This window comes from Castanea sativa, chromosome 6 (assembly GCF_040712315.1).
Source record: "Castanea sativa cultivar Marrone di Chiusa Pesio chromosome 6, ASM4071231v1".
Classification (NCBI taxonomy): Eukaryota; Viridiplantae; Streptophyta; class Magnoliopsida; order Fagales; family Fagaceae; genus Castanea; species Castanea sativa.
In genome coordinates this window covers 39,435,237-39,452,926 of record NC_134018.1, presented here as the reverse complement: position 1 = coordinate 39,452,926, position 17,690 = coordinate 39,435,237, and the positions used below count along the sequence as shown (strand labels likewise).

The window sequence follows — 17,690 nt, the reverse complement described above, 5'->3', positions numbered from 1 at the left end:
ACGTGACGAGTTGTAATTGGTGCAGGTGTGTTCCCACATGACCCACCATTACACTTACACCAATCACACAGAAAAATGCACAACTTTGTGCCACAACTCACCACGTGACGAGTTGTAATTGGTGCAAGTGTGTTCCCACATGGCCCACCATTACACTTACACCAATCACAACATATCACGTCAACACACTTGTACCAATCACAACTTGTCACATGCTAAGTTATAACACAAAGTTGTGCACTTTCTGTGTCTTGAGCATCACTCTAAGTTTTTATTAGTTTCGCAGATATACATGGTTAAGTCATACAAGCGAACCAAAACCCCCCCTCCCTGGTGATTCATTGAAATTCCATTTGATTCAAAATAAACAAACGCCCCAAAAAAGTTTTGTGAATTGATCCTTCTGTAAAGCGTGCTTTGAAATTCCTTAAACACTGTTACATATCACATAACAAATGTTTCTAACAAATGCCATTTACGCTCTCACCAGAAGGGGATCGCAATAGAAAATAGAACACACGTAACCCCTGCGGGAAAAGTTCAGCTACTAAAATCTATATATTATACCCAAAAGCAACCCTTCTAAAACCTCTCTTCTAGCCAAACCAGATCTATAAAAAAATCTGGTAGTGCGAGAACTCTAGTAAAATGCAAGCATGCAACTAATCTTAAAAGACAATGATGAATGAAGCTACACAACAAAGCCACCAAACAAATTGGAATCTCATGGACCAATTATGACTTCAAAAACTTGAATTACAGAATATTCTTTGTATAACACCAAAGAATCCTGAATCTGCCAGCACTAAACTGAAAACAAGTAACCGAAATCTAAATGAGATGCAGTAGTTAGCAATGTACACATGCTACGCAAAACAAACCAACTATTTCTAATTATCATCACATCCTACCAATATTATACAAATTTGTGACTTGACAAAGGTGTCACAAGCAGATAATGAGGCACATGTTCTAGCAACAGCAAGAAACAAACCCCCACCCCACAATGGCAAGATGGCTGGTGGCCCTGATAACGCTTCCAATGAATGCAGATTCAAAGTTTCAAATGACCATATGACAGATCACCATCTAGTCTAAATTTCTGAGATCTGCAAAACAAAAACAGCATAATTAGCAATTTATGGAGCTGTATCCAAGTTAGAATCTTCAGATTGACAATCACATCATTATCTACTAATAATTCTAAGGTACAAACCATAAATGCAGTAAGGGGCAAACAATGACCTTTTCCAATGATAATTAAATTCAATGCAGCTGTGTTTGAAATTCATTGGGGAATCTAATGCACTGCACTTAGATGCTATACCTAAATTTAACCCATTATCTACAGATTGCATGCTACACGTAAACACCAAAATAAAGGGAAGTTGTTTGGTTCCATAATTATCTAAAGACCGTAAGCAAAATGTTGTCGGAGAACCAAATAAACATATCCTATAACAATTGAAAACTGAGGAAACTCCTATCACTGTGTTCAAAGCATTTAAGCAACCACTAGGTTCAAGGGGCATATTTCATAACAAGACATTCAAAAATGCAACATTTCACAAAAAATCTGCAAAGGACTCAAGAATCTGTATTTTAAAAGATTTAAGATCTTCGAATTTATTAGCTCATAGAACAGATGTATTACATAATAATGGCAACATATAAGAAGTGACAACTGTTTATGACAACCACCTTCATCAACAAAATCTATGAGAAGAATGAAAGCCATGGTTTCTCTTTAAACTGTTATACTTTCTTGCACCAATAGCAATTGTTACAACTTCTTACAAACAAAATCTATAACCTGAACCTTCCACATTTTACCAAGCATCAATATAATATCATTGCCTTATGTAGTATATAGAGACAAGACACTTCCATAAACAATAACAAAATTACCCATAAACACTTGTTCTTGTTAAATGAGAATTCCACAAAATTAATCTTCACTTTAAACATGCCCGTGCATTAACATGATGAATGATTAGATAAACTTCCCCTTTTGCTATATGCTAGAAACCAATTTCAACATCAGCACTTCAAATCTATCAATCGGATGGGATGATTATCCAGCATCTTCCACCCCATAAACAACATAAATACCCATCCATTAATAGTCACAGAGCAATAACCCAACCCCACAACCAAAATAATAGGCTTTCACGGTATATAGTAATTCATTTGCCAGTGCCCCTTGGTCCTTGCACCAATCAACATTTTTTTTGCATAACTTCAGTTGCATACTTAACATTTTAAATTTGCACAACTTACAATGGATATGGCATGCAAAAATGCATCATTTGAGTTGGTTCAGATTTTCAATCACGCAGATAAACCAAAATGGTAATCAATTTTGCCCCCCTTTAATTTTTTCTCTTCTCTTTGGGACCAACAATAAATTGAACCGAACCATATGCACAAAAGACTCAATCATTACAGACCTGGTCAAGATTTAGATTTTGCACTACCTTAAATAGTGAAGGTGTCTACATGGCATGTGCATCAAGTTGAACAACTAACAGCTTGACATCTTAAACAACTCAAGCAGATAGGAGCTCAGATCCTCTAACAAGCAAAACTATGATGTTTTCCAGAAATTCCAAAGATTTGCAGAGAGAAAGAATGTTGAAGTGATTGATCCAGTGATATTATAAAAAGGAGAATATTAGAAGGTATAGGGAATTTGAGAGGGGAGGGAAGTCTAAAAAATCAGATTAATGAAGTCAATCAACCAAATGATAAAATTAGAATTCACCTTACCCAACCTTAAACGTTCTGTAAGGAATGCCAACAACATTGGGTATGTGGAAGCCAACATGAATTTGCATAGATAGCACGATTATCAGCTAAATATCTTTTATACAGAGACAAAAAGCTCACAGGGATGGCCAGGTGAAAGATTATAAACTTGATATGTGACACACTTACCTCCATGTATGATCCCTAAAGGAACTTCTACAACTTGCCATTTATAATAAATGATCTCCCTTGTGATTTCTTCTGTAAGACTTAAATCCATTGTGAAAGATTATAAACTTGATATGTGACACAATAACCTCCATGTATGATCCCTAAAGGAACTTCCACAACTTGCCATTTATAATAAATGATCTCTCTTGTGGTTTCTTCTGTAAGACTTGCATCCATTGTGGTCACAAAAAAGTGATAAGTGATCCAAAAAAGAAAGCATGAAACTACAATAAGCTTGAACCCTCATTATAAATTTCTTATTTTGACTTGAACAAACCAAATTCCACCATGACCTGCAACTTCCATGTATGTGGCTTGTTCTATAAGTTTCTGCACCACCCCCAGCCAATTCCCCTGTGCCACCACTGTCTCCACTTCCTACAGTCATTTGTCACGCCTACAAACTCTTCATCACTATATTAAACCTTGCCATATCAAACACCAAGGAATGGGCTTTCATTGAGAAAGATAACATTTTATGTGCAACTTGTGATTTTGTGGAGAATTTGTGGTAAGGTGGATGAAATGCTGAGAAGAAGTAGTTATTTAATTGGTTTACATGTTTTTCCAATTTCCAATCCATGATATTCAAACTTTTCCTACACCTGACATAACAAATCTGCACTCAACTTGAGGGAACAAAAAAGATCCCTAGAACCCATCAATTGCCCATATATGTTTCAAGTCCGAATTACACATCTTCCCCACTGCCATCATCACCACAATAAAGAAAAAACTAATCAAACAAGACCCAAGCATCATGACTCAAACCGCAGTTAAAATCCATTAGAGAAGTAAAAAGGCATAAGCCAGTATACAAACACCCATGCATAAATAAATTAAAATTCCAACTCAAATGCAGTGAGATGGAGAGCAGTGGAGCTGCAGCCAAGCAAGAGAGTGATTCTAACTTTCCAACCTTGTGGGTTCCCCACACCACCACAATGCCCACCAACTCTCTTACCACCTGTCTACTATCATCAAGCTCACCCAAATTTGAGAGAATGATCCCCACAGCTCTCTCTCTCTCTCTCTCTCTTTTCTCTCCAACTCTCTCTCTCTAGTAGTCCTTGAGAGAAAGCAGGGCTACTCTTGCCATTTCATATCTCAACAAAGGTTTGGTACGTGTTTTAAGGTCAAAACATGGGAAGTTTAAATGTGATTTCCCATATACAAAATAACTAGATCAAAAGACATAATTCTTTTAGTAATCATCTAGATTCTTGTATGCATCTAGATATAGTTATAAAAAATTATTTCCATAACTCAGAAGGGAACACAAATACTAATAAATAATACTAACAGAGGAGAGAAGTCAAAAGAGTGTATTATCACCAGCCATGGAGGTTTTTGATCCCTTGAACTTTCTTTTTCCCTTCTTATCCGTTGTAAAAGAAGTGCAAGTTAAGAACATCCAGATACAAATTATTTGGTAAATAGATACCAAACAGTTACTAAAATCCATAGCCATAACAGAGGTTGTTCCTTTCATTTTTCAGCAATTACTAACCTACTCATGATTCTCATATAATACAACAACAAAATTATGATAAAATAATTGAATATGCAACTCAACAGCAGAAAATCTGACATGCAACAAAAGTGCAAATAAGCAGCATAATGCCATATAATATCAGAATGAAGAAGCACACTACAAATATATAAACTAATTCACCAGACGTTTCAGGACACAGGTATTGTGAAGGACAAAAACTACAAACACTTTGAGACAAAAATGGCAGACATAATCCTACCTACACAGAACATGGTTAAGTCCTTGGTGACCCTGCATCTGATCCAGATGCTGATGAACTTTCGCTATCAGAGTCTGCCACAAGAAGTATATATTAGAAAAAGGAAAAGTTCAACTTAAAACAAGAAATCATACAGATAAAACCTAGAAATATAACAACAATATCTGATGATCTATAACAAAGTTAAGACTATCAAAGTACCACTTGAAGACGATCCAGAATCACTGCTAGAGCTGCTTGAACTACTTGACCTACTCCCATTGTCCACCTGTTTTTCTGGTTGAACAGGTGACAAATTGGAAGCAATCATTTCACCTGCTCACATAAGGAAAGATGTTTCAAATTATCAATTCATTAGGTAGTCAGTATTTAAAATGCAATCAATTCTCATATTTAGAAAAAACTTTTACCTATTTTGCTTTCTTTTGGCACCTCTTCCACAACTGGAGCCGGAATCTGTAAGGAAAAGAAGAAGAAAATGATACACTCAGTAAAAATCACCCCCCCAAAAAAAGAAAATTGAAATAAAGGACTAGAATATGTGATTAAGGCATTACCTTTTCCTGGACATTCTGCACAGCTTCTGCTTGGGCTTGAATTGCAAGCTCAGCTTTTCTCTTGTGCTTGCTCAAACTCTTCTTGTAATTGGTTACAAACCTATCAAGCTCCCAGAGAGTCTCAGCATCCACGCTATCAATGTCAACTTCAATTTCATCATCTTCTTGGCAAAGTGCAGAATTCCTCTTCTTAATAATCTGCACAATGGCATCTAGTTTCTCTGAAGGTAAATTCTGAAGGTTTGTGCTGAGTTTTTGCTTCTCATCATAAGTCATATCCCTCTTATGGGGATCTTTTGCCTTAGGCTTCTTTGGAGCGGGGGTCCTAGCGGAAGGAGTAATACTCATTGGTTTTGACTTAGGATCCAAGGAGTTTGTTATTGACTCGGACCTATCCAAAATCCTTCTCATATCAAGAGGGGGTGGTGGAAAATGAGAAGCCTTTCTTGATGTAGGTGTAGAATGTACGACCCCATAATCCATTGCATACCTCATCTCGCGGTTAAAATCTGACTCTATTATAGCCCACCTATCCTCAAATGTCTTCAATAGCTGCTCCGCCATTAGATGAACATCTTGTCCTTTTGGGTTATAGGTCATAGCATTGTGAAACGTAAGTCTCACATCCTCTGCAAATTCCTTTGGAGACTTGTACCAATTCTTGTTCAGCCTTGATTTCACAGTACCCAAGTCCATCGGATGCCTGATAATGGTAAAATAATCATGCAAGCCAAGACCGTCTACATCGACAGGAGCATTAAACACCCAACCATGCTTGTGCTTCATCAATTTCTCAAGCAAAGAGCTACAACTCTTGTAAAACTTGGTACCCATCCAAAACCCATGTCCCGATTCTCCTCCACCTTGCTTCTTCCCATTTGATTTCGACTTCTTGTTACTCTCTGCTGGTGGAAACTTATCCTTCGCAAGCAAGAACTCTGAATTCCGATAAAACTGGTTCGCCTTCGGTGTCCTCTTCTCTTTCTCCACATTTTCACTCACCCCTTGACTATTCTCCAACACTGATAAATTCAACTGGTGCAATGGCCTATGCACCTCACGAGGAACACCAATACCAATACCAACACCAACACCAACAGAAGCCACCTCCGAGTGAACCCGCTTGGCTGCACTGCCACCATTATCAACCCCATCATTCACCAACATATGAGAACGACTATACCCGCCAATCTGCCCCTGCTTCGCTTCAATCCTCTTCACCAAGCCCCTGACCATATCCAGCTCACCCTCCAGCTTCCTTCTAAGGTCCCTCATCTCCTGCTTTGACCTTGACCCCAAATTAATCTTCACCTTGTTCTCCCCCATCTTCACTGCCCCATTCCCCACAGGTTCATCCCGAGTGACAGGGACTGCCACTGCTGGCTGCTCCTGTTGCCGGTTGAGGCTCGAGGAGTCATCTGACCCCAAATCAAGCCTCAAAATGTGCTGTTGTTTCTGAGCCGAATTCCCATCCTCTGATGCTAAGACTGCCTTTGGTGATGGTTCCCGAGCCAACTCGTCAATCTCGTTGCTCTTATTGTTGGTGTTCTCATTTTCCCTATTGCTCTCATTGTCCTTGTCGACGTTCTCACTGTCCATGTCAACGGTCTTACTGTCCTTGTTGATGTTCTCATTATCTTCGTTGTCATTCTCGACGTTCTCATTACTCTTGACGTTGTTGTCGTTATTATTATCCTTATTGTTGCTGGGTGTAGTAGCGGTGGTTGTTGCGGTGTTGGCGTCGGCGGCTGCAGTGGTGGTGGTGGTGGTGTTGTTTAGGGTGGTGAGAGTAGAGAGGGTGGGGTTGTTTTTCCTGGGGCCTTTGAAGGCTTTTCTAGTGTACACCTTACTCTCCGTATACCTCTGCCTCTCTCTAGGTCCATCTCCATCTCCAACTATAGGCCCCGAAGCCATACATCCAAAACCCTAATTTTCTCCCACACAAAATCAAAAAAAATATCCCCAAATTTCCAACCCTAGGGTTTATCTCTCCACCAAACAACCACCAAGAAAAGAAAAGAAAAAAAAAACCCTAATTTCACACTCCTCTCTCTTCCACGCGGCGGAAATGAAAAAATATATATATTCTGAAATTCAATTTACTGCTACGCTATTTCGAAAAAAGAACCCACGAATCGTAACGTTTACAGACAAAACCTACAAAACACATACAAACACAAATTCACATACAAAAATACGTACTCAGAGACAGAGAGACAAAAAGAGAGAGAGAGAGAGAGAGAGAGAGAGTTAGGGCTTACAAGAAGAAGTAGGGTTTCGAAGAGCCTTTTCGGTACCTTCGGGGGAATTTGTTCGATCAGATCTTGTTTGTTCGACTTTCTCTCTCTAGGAAAAAAAAAAACAGTTTCTCTCTCTAAATTTATTTTTTTTTAATTTTGTATTTTGATCTTGCTCCGTGTGTGTACTCTTATCTGACAGGTGTACGTACGGGTGGCAAATGGGTAGGTTTGGGTGGGTTTGGGGTGGACTTAATTTCGTTGCTATATAAAACTCATTTACCCATTAAAACTCATTTAACTAATAGTTTTTAACACAAATTTAATCCAACCCAATTATTATGGGTAAGTCCTAACCCACCCAATTACTCAATTATCAAAATTACCAAAATGTCATTAAAGTAAAAATGACCAAAATAATCTAAAATATTCAAAAAAGACCAAAATACCCCCAAATTTGAAAATTACCAAAATACCCCTAAAACCTAAAAAGTGACCAAAATACCCCAAAATCTAAAAATTACCAAAATACTCCCAAAACCCAAAAAAATTACCAAAATACCTCTGAAACAAAAAAAAATAACCAAAATACCCGAAATCTAAAAATGACCAAAATACCCCCAAAACCCAAAAAATGACCAAAATACCCCTAAAACCAAAAAATGACCAATATACCCCTGAAACTCAAAAATGACCAAAATACCCCTAAAACCAAAAAAATGACCAAAATACCCCAAAACCTAAAAATTACCCAAATACCTCCCGAAATCTAAAAATTATTAAAATACCCTTGAAACCCAAAAAATGACCAAAATACCCCCAAAACCAAAAAATGACCAAAATACCCCTGAAACCTAAAAATGAACAAAATACCACTCGAAACCTTAAAAATACCAAAATACCCCCAAAACCAAAAAAAAAAAAAAAAAGACCAAAATACTCCCGAATGACCACAATGAGATGTTACCTCCTTATTTGACTACACAAATAGAGGTGAGCTTTTGATTACAACAAAAATTTATCCTGTCCAAATCATTTCACTTGTCCCTGAGAGTTTAAATGTGAACTATCTTAGTCGAGATTATTAACCAAAGGCTTACACAGCTAATCTCGTGGAGAGCTTAGTTTTACTCAATGAGTAAACCGTAAGGTGGTAATCTTTTGAAATTCATATTGACGGGTAAGGTTTTGTCTCATTTTTTTTTTTGGATAAGTATAAGGTTTTGTCTCATTTGAAGTTGTTGGAAAGTTTTTGTATATATGAAATTTGTGGATCAAATGAAGTTATTATTGATGTGTTTGCTTTCCTTTTCTATTTGTGAGCTTCACCCTCTATAGTATTACAATGGACCACATATTCATTTTATCTTTTGATGTCAACTCTAAAATATTCAGAGAAACAATGTTGCTGCAAAATTAGTTAGATGAATTCATTCTAAATTCTGAATGCCTTGGGAGGTTAAAGATAAGTTGTCATTCCTTTGTGGGTGTATAAAATGTTGTTCCCCAATATATGGGAATGGCTTTGAAATTTTTACTCATTTGAATGTGCTTTTAAAATATGCTTGCTCATGACATCTTATCAATGTTCACGTACCTAAACCTTCTTGAACTTGTGGAGTTCAAAATGAAGAAAGTGATCTCCAACAAACCTACTAATCTCCTTGTGAGCGGGTGACCATAGACCTGCTTATGTGATCCAAGCATTAAGGAGTGCACTCTGAGGGTATTGAGTAGAGTTCTTGATAAGAGAATTTCTTGTGTCGGGCTTCTATGTTAAAATATGCGATTTTGGTTGATGATGGAACTTTTGGATTTAAGAGGATAACTCTATCAAAGACTTTTTTAAATCTACAACTACAACTACTACTACTACAGCTATAAAAAAAAAAAATTGTTATTTGTAATTGTAGTAATAATGTAAGTTGGAAAATGCAAAGAAACTGAAGAGTAGCAAAGGATTTTAAAATGCTTTCCAGATTATGATTTACATGTTTATAAGGATGAGTCATCGCTAACCCGATCAAAATAAAAAAGGCTGCACGCAATGATTAATGCAGGTTATACATTTTTAAATGTATCCCCAAGAAAGTCTTCTTCAAACCCAAAAAAAATTGCAGCCTTAGGATCCCAGATGTTAACCTCTTTTTATTGTATGTGGCAGATACGAGCTGCACAGAAAGGGAGAAAAATAGAAGTGAAAAACATAATGTCATCCAATATACTTTACTATCAAGTCACAAAACTTCTTATATAAAATGGATATATCCCATGAACTAGCAATTTATGAAAAGGTATATTGAAGTAATAAATGTGCCAAAAGGCATAATAATTAAAAAAAAGAACAATTAGCTCCCACTACCAAAACCTATAGACAAACCACCTGTTAGTTAAATTTGCAAAGAGCAATATATATATATATATATATATATATATATCTTATCAAACTCTTTAACACAATAAGATCTTTGAAAGCATATACCAAAGCTGATGCAAACAAATGATTTTAGAATACACAATGAGAAATGTTTTTGGTTGCAATAAAATTAATTTAAACTCATATCCAAGATTGCCATTAATAGAGAATATATGTCACACAGCCAAACAAAAATAATAATAATAATAATCCCAGAAGTATATTAGCTACTGCATATATGAAGCTTAGTGTTGACTGCATCTTTCCATTCATCCCCCCTCTAAAAAAAAAAGAAAAAGAGGAAAGTTGTATGTTGATGATATATATCTAAATTTTATGTTCCACTGCTTTACTTTTATCATATTAATTGCTGAGGAAGGAATAGAGAGGAAACTTATTTAAAATCAATATTTGATTGAAGATGCTACATAGCCAAAACTTAGATCCAGCTCAGAGAGCAACTTATTAGTGGACTTCTATATTTAAATATAGTAGTTACATAGACTAGTAATGCTTCAATTACAATTAAGGGAATACAAATTGTTCTACAAAGCCATAAGTAACACTTGAACGCATATATAATTGTTATGATGTCTTTAATTTTACAATGCTATTAAATGGGATGTGAAGGCTGAACAGGAATGAACTCACTTGAGAAGGCTACATCCATATTGTACAATAGGAGACAAACCATCAAAGGGAAAAAGGAAAGCAAAAGAAAGAAAGAGATTGAATGCAATCGATTTAATGTGATCCATGCTCCATTACAAAACCAGAGAAATCCTCATATGTAACATTCATTAAAAACTTGGAAAGGAAAGAACATTTAATAAGAAAGTAGCACATGTATGCACCTTTGATTTCTCACACACAGCAGCGTTTGAAGACTCACAACATTCAAATATATACAAATAGTCTTTAAAGTTTACAAGAATGAGTACCTTGAAGTCAGTCAAATCTGGGACTGCATAATTAGGCAGCTTTTCATTCACCACAACATATCCACCCGCATCAATATTCCAAATGAATTACAAATGAAGCAAACGAAGTACTTAACATAGCATAAGCGTTCCTTCTACTTTGCAGTATTTCAGCACACAAAGAGATCTCCAAAGGCCATAGAAAAAAATGAATTTTTGCAGCATAATACTTATGTTGGGATAAAAGGCTAAATGTTCAACAACAGTCAAATTCAACTAAACATCAACTGAAATTCAATCACCCTGTTTTAAATTCCTTGAAGAAAAAAAAAAGTGCAGAAAATAAAAGAAATTTCCACTTTTGCTTCTCACACTTGAATGTCATTTCCACATTTTCTAATAATGAAAAGATTCAAATATACAATTATACCAAACACCATTAGAAAAAAGAACATATAAACAACTCAAAATGCCTACATAAAACCTAGGTGGCAAACACGTTTACTTAGTGATTCAAAGAAAACCTATCACCCCCATTAAGCTTTAAACCCTTTTTTCTTTCATTTACTTTGCAGAACATGTCAGTATTACTCTCTTCTTAACCCAATACCCTTCGAAATGCAAATACTAATTACTTTCACAAATTTAAATTACCAAAAAATAGTTCAGGCAATCAAAATTAGAAAAGATAAAATCGAACAAAATTAGAAGATGTAAACTGTTTGGTAACAGAGAAAACGAAGGAAAGCAAAAGAAGACTTTTGAGTAATTAAAGAGAGGAACCAAATCCGAGATTCAAAGCTTACCAATGAGTGCTGGAGTGACCGGAAAGAGATAGCGTGAATATTCCGGCGAACAACTCAGAAGTTTGTTGAAGCTTTGAAGAGTTTTGATGTGATTGGAAGCCGAGAAAATGAGGGAAAATGAAAACCCTCGTGAAACCTGAGGGCTGGGATTTTTTTTTTTTTTGGGAAGGGCTGGGTTGAATTTGTGGTATATTGATTTTGGGTCAAATGGGTTTCAATGGCTTTTTAGTTAAAACCCGATAATTATTGGATCTAATTAAGTTGATGTCTATTTTATCCAATTAATAATTGGGTGGGTTTGGATTTAATTAAGGTGAGTGAGTTTAGGTGAGCAAATGAGTTTGAGTTTATTTTGCCACACCTAGGTGTACAGTAGCGGAGGTATTTGTGTGGCGAAATTTGGGAGTTTCGGGGGAGAGTCATTTGGGTGTGCCACAGAGTCGTGCCTGGAGATGTATTATAGCCGAAATGGGGAGAGCCGTGGACTCACGCGAATCTTTGGCGCGTGTCTTTTACGGGAGAATGGGAGTGGGCGTGTGAATAGGACGGCAGTGTGGGTTAATGGGGTTGGGTTGTGGCGTGGAGTTTGGTTTGTCAAAAATTTGAAGGGTTGCCCAGGCGAGGGAAGGGCACGTGGGGTGTACTTGCTAATGGTGGGGTAGAGAGGGTTGATTATTTGTGGGCAGCGAGATGATGCACACGCCGGGATTTCAGTTGGTTGTTGAGATGAAAGTTTGTAGGTGGGCCTTCGTTGTGTTGAAGAAGACATGTTTGGGTTTAAAAGGCTTTACGCCTTTACCCAAATCAAAAGCCCATATTTATGACAATTACGATTGGTTTAATTGCTTGAAAGCTTGTTGATCTTTCTTTTTCTTCTTTTTTTTTTTTTTTTTTCTTTTTTTAAGGAAAAATTAGACTTTGGTGTGGTCGAACCCATGCCACATAATTGTAAGCTCCTCTATATTTATTATATAATAAAAGTTGGGTTTAAAAGTTATAATTATGCCAAGTGAATATATTTTTGGATCATGTCAACGGATACCTTTAGAGTAATGGTTAATAAACTATAATATGAAAATTTTGACACCACTTTTATTGAAAAATATAAAACATGTCAACAATATTTATTATTTTATTATTTTTCTAAAAAAATTAATTCTAAAAATAGTGTCTAAACTAATACCCTTAGGTTATTGGTTTACGTTTTTCCTTTTTTATTTTTATTGCCAAGTGGTTGCACCAAAATATAGCATATTCTTAAAGATATAAATAGTAGCTTAACTATTCTTAAGCTTCTATTTCTATTACTCAAAAAAAAAAAAAAAAAAAAAGCTTCTATTGCTATTTCAACATCTCTTGAAAATTTCAAGAACAAACGACATGCAATTAACAAAGGCAAGTAGTCCTCGTCTTTTCCCTCCAGTGGGGTTATTATCCAACCCCCTTCTCATCCATGAAAATTCTTAGTCTAAATTGTGGTGAGCTTGGGATTCTAGAGACAATTCATGAACTCTGCTGTTCGTTGAGCAAAAAAGATGCCTTAGTTTCGTTTCTCTATGAAGCTCAACTTGATTTTTATGGTTTTGCAAATTTGAAGAAGAAATTGGGTTTGACATAAGGCATTGAAGTCCCACATATCTTAACTCTTTCTAGAATTGAGTTTGGCCTTTGATCCCTCTTAAACCATATCATGTAATCACTTGTTATGAGAATGTTCTTAGCACAAGCTATTTGACTTAAGGCTTCATTTTGGAACTCATTCAGGTTGACTATACATATTTGGTTTATGGAAGTTATAGATTCTGCCCCCTCAAAAATTGTACTCCTAAGAAGATATAATGTGTTGTGTAAAGGATGATATGAAATTGTTCTGACGCTTATGATCACAAGCTACTATTTACATAATACAGTTTGTTGAATGTAATTATTGCTAAATTAGTGGATCTTTTGAACTCAAATAGGATCTGTTTAATTGGAAGTGGCTTGGATTCAAGAGGATATCAAGCTGATATAAGAATATTTTGTTAGCATATCCTTCGTTAGCGTTTCTTTATGATGTATTCATGTTGCTCTAGCTTTTGCTAGTGCTACAAAAAAGAACAAGGAGAATGCTCATCTTTTCTTTTTCTTTGTATGGTGTGTTATTAAATTAATAAAGTCTAATATCGTTTCCTTTCAAATTTTTTATAGAAAATATAGCCATGAGAGTTTAATTGTTTTTCTTTCTTTAATTTTTTTAAATAATTTTTTATAACTTATATTATCCTATTGTAATACACGGAGTCTACTTCTTTCTTCTCTTTCTTTTTTAATCATTTTTTACTATTGTGATTATTACGTTTTATTGATGTCATTTTTTTTTTTTTTGTTGTATTTCCATCATAATACACTTTGTTTTTATATTACATTAACACGATATTTATTGTCAATAATCCTCCTTTTATAATTCTTAGTTTTTTTTTAGAGGGAGAGTTTCAACCTATAGCGCTGCTTTTAATGATTGCTCTCTATTATCAGATAAAAAAACTAATTAGTTTTTGGTGTAAGCGGAAATAGAACTCCAAATATTTTATTCGACGATAAGAGTGTTTACCAATTGAGTTAACTGAAACTCATCTTATAATTTCCAAGTTGATAAAAAATCTAACTTCATTAGAGCACTCACGTAAGTTAATACAAAATAGTATAAGAGGTCCATTTTACACATTTAACGACGACAAATCTACATATGTTTTGCTAAATTTGTGTAAAATAGCATTAGAACTATAGTATCTATGTAAATATACACAAATATTGTAGTTGTGAAAATTGATAATATCTCTCTCTCTCTCTCTCTCTCTCTCTCTCTCTAATGGTTTGGGAGAATAAATGATATTTTAATGAAATATAGTGTAAAATAGACAACATGATATGAGGGCTTTGAAAAGTGGTTATATAAAATAGAAAAAAAGAAGAAGAAGTTGATTCTTATGCAAAAATAGAGAGAAATTATTATACAAGCTAATATGAATGCTCATATAATTTGAAATTTTATATCTAATGAAAATCAACTTTTTCCTCTATTATATATTTTTTAATTATTAGTTATAAAAGAGAAATATTATGTCCATACAATTTTTACAAATTTTTTTACAACAAATTCTAAGTGGTTGGTTGTTATTAATTGTTATAGGTGGGCAAAAAAACAATTTAAATTATGAGTTCAAATTAGAACCAATAACAACTTCTCATTATAAAAACACACATTTATTATTATTAACTTTTATTATTTTTTTCCCTTTCATTTCACTATTTTATTTATTTTTTTTTTATTAAGAAACCCGAAAGTTGGGCTGGGCTTTTATTGAAACTATATAAAAATCAAGAAACATCATCTAAAACCAAAATGGCAATGTCCTCAGGACAGTCTTCCAACCAAACTTGCAAATCTAGACCTGACTTTGCATGTTTCGCCAGAGCATCTGCTACTCTATTGCATGACTGATTAACATAACAAAATTCAAATGAAGAGAAGAGGACAACTTGAGCAAGGATGTCACCAATGATATGACCATACGAGGAATGTTCTATTGTGCCAGTGGTAATTGCATTGATAACCACCGCTGCATCACCTTCGAAAGTCACTTCATGGAGGCCAATCTCAGCGGCGAACTGCACAACACGTCTACAAGCTAAAGCTTCAACTGTTGCCATTGACCAGGGAAGTGGAACACGCATCGATAAGGCACCAATGACCGCACCATTGACGTTGCAGATGATCACTCCCGGGCCAGCTATGCCGTTGTGCTTGAACAGAGTGGCATCAAAGTTGGCTTTATATCTTGTCTATGTCGGACTAGTCCATTTTGCTTGGACTGGAACTGGAATCTGAACTGTGACTAGTTCTTCATCATGAGCTTCAAGGAAGTCACGTAGGAGTATGCCAGCCTCAGGAAAAATTTGATTCAGTGGCCGAGTTGGACGTCCTAAGCGTATTGAGTTTCTTTGATTCCAGAGCATCCAAGCTGTGATGGAGAATATTTCCACTCTGTAGTCCTCTCTAACCTGCAAAAAACTAGAGAAAAGGTTAGTAAAATCCCCCGGAGGGGGGGAAACCAAGAGTTGTGCCCAACTAAGCTCCTTCCACATATTGGCTACCTCTGTACAACCCCACACTACATGCAAGATATCTTTAGGGTGGGCATTACAAATATTGCAGCAAACAGAGGAGACACTTTGGCGGTGAAACAGGTTGTCCAACGTCGGAAGAGAGTTGTTGTAAGCATGCCAAATAAAATGCTTCACCTTATTGGGGGTACGTAGCATCCATACACCTCTCTAAAGATGTCTCTAGGGGTGTGGATTTGAGCTACTAGGACTGCTGGCTAAAGTTTCATTATCCAACAGTTGATAAGCACTTTGGGTGGAAAAGATACCTGAAGGAGTTTTTAACCAAATGAGGCTATAATGGGGCAATCTGGAGCTAAAGGGGATGCTCAAAATCTTCTTTGCTTCATGGGGCAGAAACATTTGATGGACTTCCTCATTTTTCCAACTCCCATTTGCCTCATCAATGAGCAAGCTGACCTTTGCATCAGGGGGTATAGAAGGCAGGGGCGAGGTCACCGATTTATAGACTTGATCCAGGAGCCATTTGTCTTCCTTTATACACACTGTCTTGCCATCACCAATTTGCCACACCACACCCTTCCGCACCACATTTTGGGCACTTAATATACTCTTCCATGCATAAGACCCATTTGCCGAGCTTGAAGCTTCAAGAATGGAGCAATCCATAAAAATCGGGCTTTAAAGACCCTATGGCACAATGAGTCCGGATTTTTCATCATCCGCCATACTTGCTTGGCTAGTAAAGCCTCATTGAACTTCTCAATCTCCTTGAAACCCAATCCTCCAAAATCCTTACCTTGGCATAGGCGCTCCCACTTTACCCAATGCACTTTTTTACCATCACCACTATATCCCCACCAAAATTTTTAGATCATAATCTCAATCTCCTTTATTAAACCCTTGGGAAGCTTAAAATAGCTCATAGAATAAGTTGGAATAGCTTGGATCACCGACTTGCTTGGGAGTTCATAAGGGAAGGGAATGAAATGGAATGGAATGATCATAAGAAAATGAAAATGAATGGAATCGAATGGAATGTATTTAAGTAAGGGAAATGAATGGAAAAGAATGGAATGGAATGGAATTAAGTAACCTTGATTGGATGTTTTAAAATAAAGGAATGGAAAGTAATGAAAATGAATAGAATGTAAGTAATCTTGTTTAGAAGTAACATGAAGGAAATGGAATGAAATCATTTTATGACAATATTACTATTAGACCCCTATTTTAAAATAAATGGTTGAATATATAGGGGTATTTTGAGAGTTTTAGTAAAAAATTCATTAAATTTAATTCTATTCCCTCCCATTCGTCCCAATTTAGGGGAAAATGAAAATTTGAGGTTTTAAGGGAATAAAGAGGAATGTGTGTTTTCTCCTATCCATTCCATTCCCTCCCACTTAAACTCCCAAACAAAGGAATGAACTTTCCATTCCCTCCATTAAAACTCCCAAACAAAGAAAGGGAAGAATATTCTAAAATTATTCTTTTCATTCCATTCCATTCCATTCCCTCCTCCCAAGCAGAGCCTTAATAAGCACCTCCCTGCTAGCTTGTGATAATAGTTTCTCCTTCCATCCCTGAATCTTTTTCCATATTCGTTCCTTGATATAAGCAAACCCTTGTTTCTTAGCTTTTCCCACAAATGTTGGTAACCCTAAATATTTTTCATACTGTCTAATAGCTGGTACTCCCAAAAGTTGTTGAATTCTGGCTTGAAGATCATGTTAAGTATTTGAGCTAAAGAAAATATTGGTCTTATCTTTATTTATTTTTTGACCCAAACCCCTTTCATAGACAGATAAGATATCAAGGATTACCTGGCATTTTGATTCCTTTGCTCGACAAAAGAGTACATTGTCATCTGCAAAGAACAAGTGAGAGACACGAGGCCCGTTCCTACATATTGTA

The 17,690-nt window shown here is 35.9% G+C and overlaps 1 protein-coding gene across 1 annotated transcript; it reads right to left on the bottom strand.

The window, feature by feature from the left end:
- Positions 1-714: 714 nt before the first annotated feature.
- LOC142638104 (transcription factor GTE4) lies at positions 715-7,705 on the bottom strand. The gene is made up of 6 exons (XM_075812100.1): positions 7,552-7,705; positions 5,291-7,447; positions 5,144-5,189; positions 4,935-5,048; positions 4,734-4,807; positions 715-1,109 (listed from the first exon to the last, which is right to left on the bottom strand). Exons 2-5 carry the CDS (start codon positions 7,202-7,204, stop codon positions 4,749-4,751), a joined length of 2,133 nt encoding a protein of 710 aa, XP_075668215.1. The 5' UTR covers positions 7,205-7,447; positions 7,552-7,705; the 3' UTR covers positions 715-1,109; positions 4,734-4,748.
- Between the last annotated feature and the right edge of the window lie 9,985 nt (positions 7,706-17,690).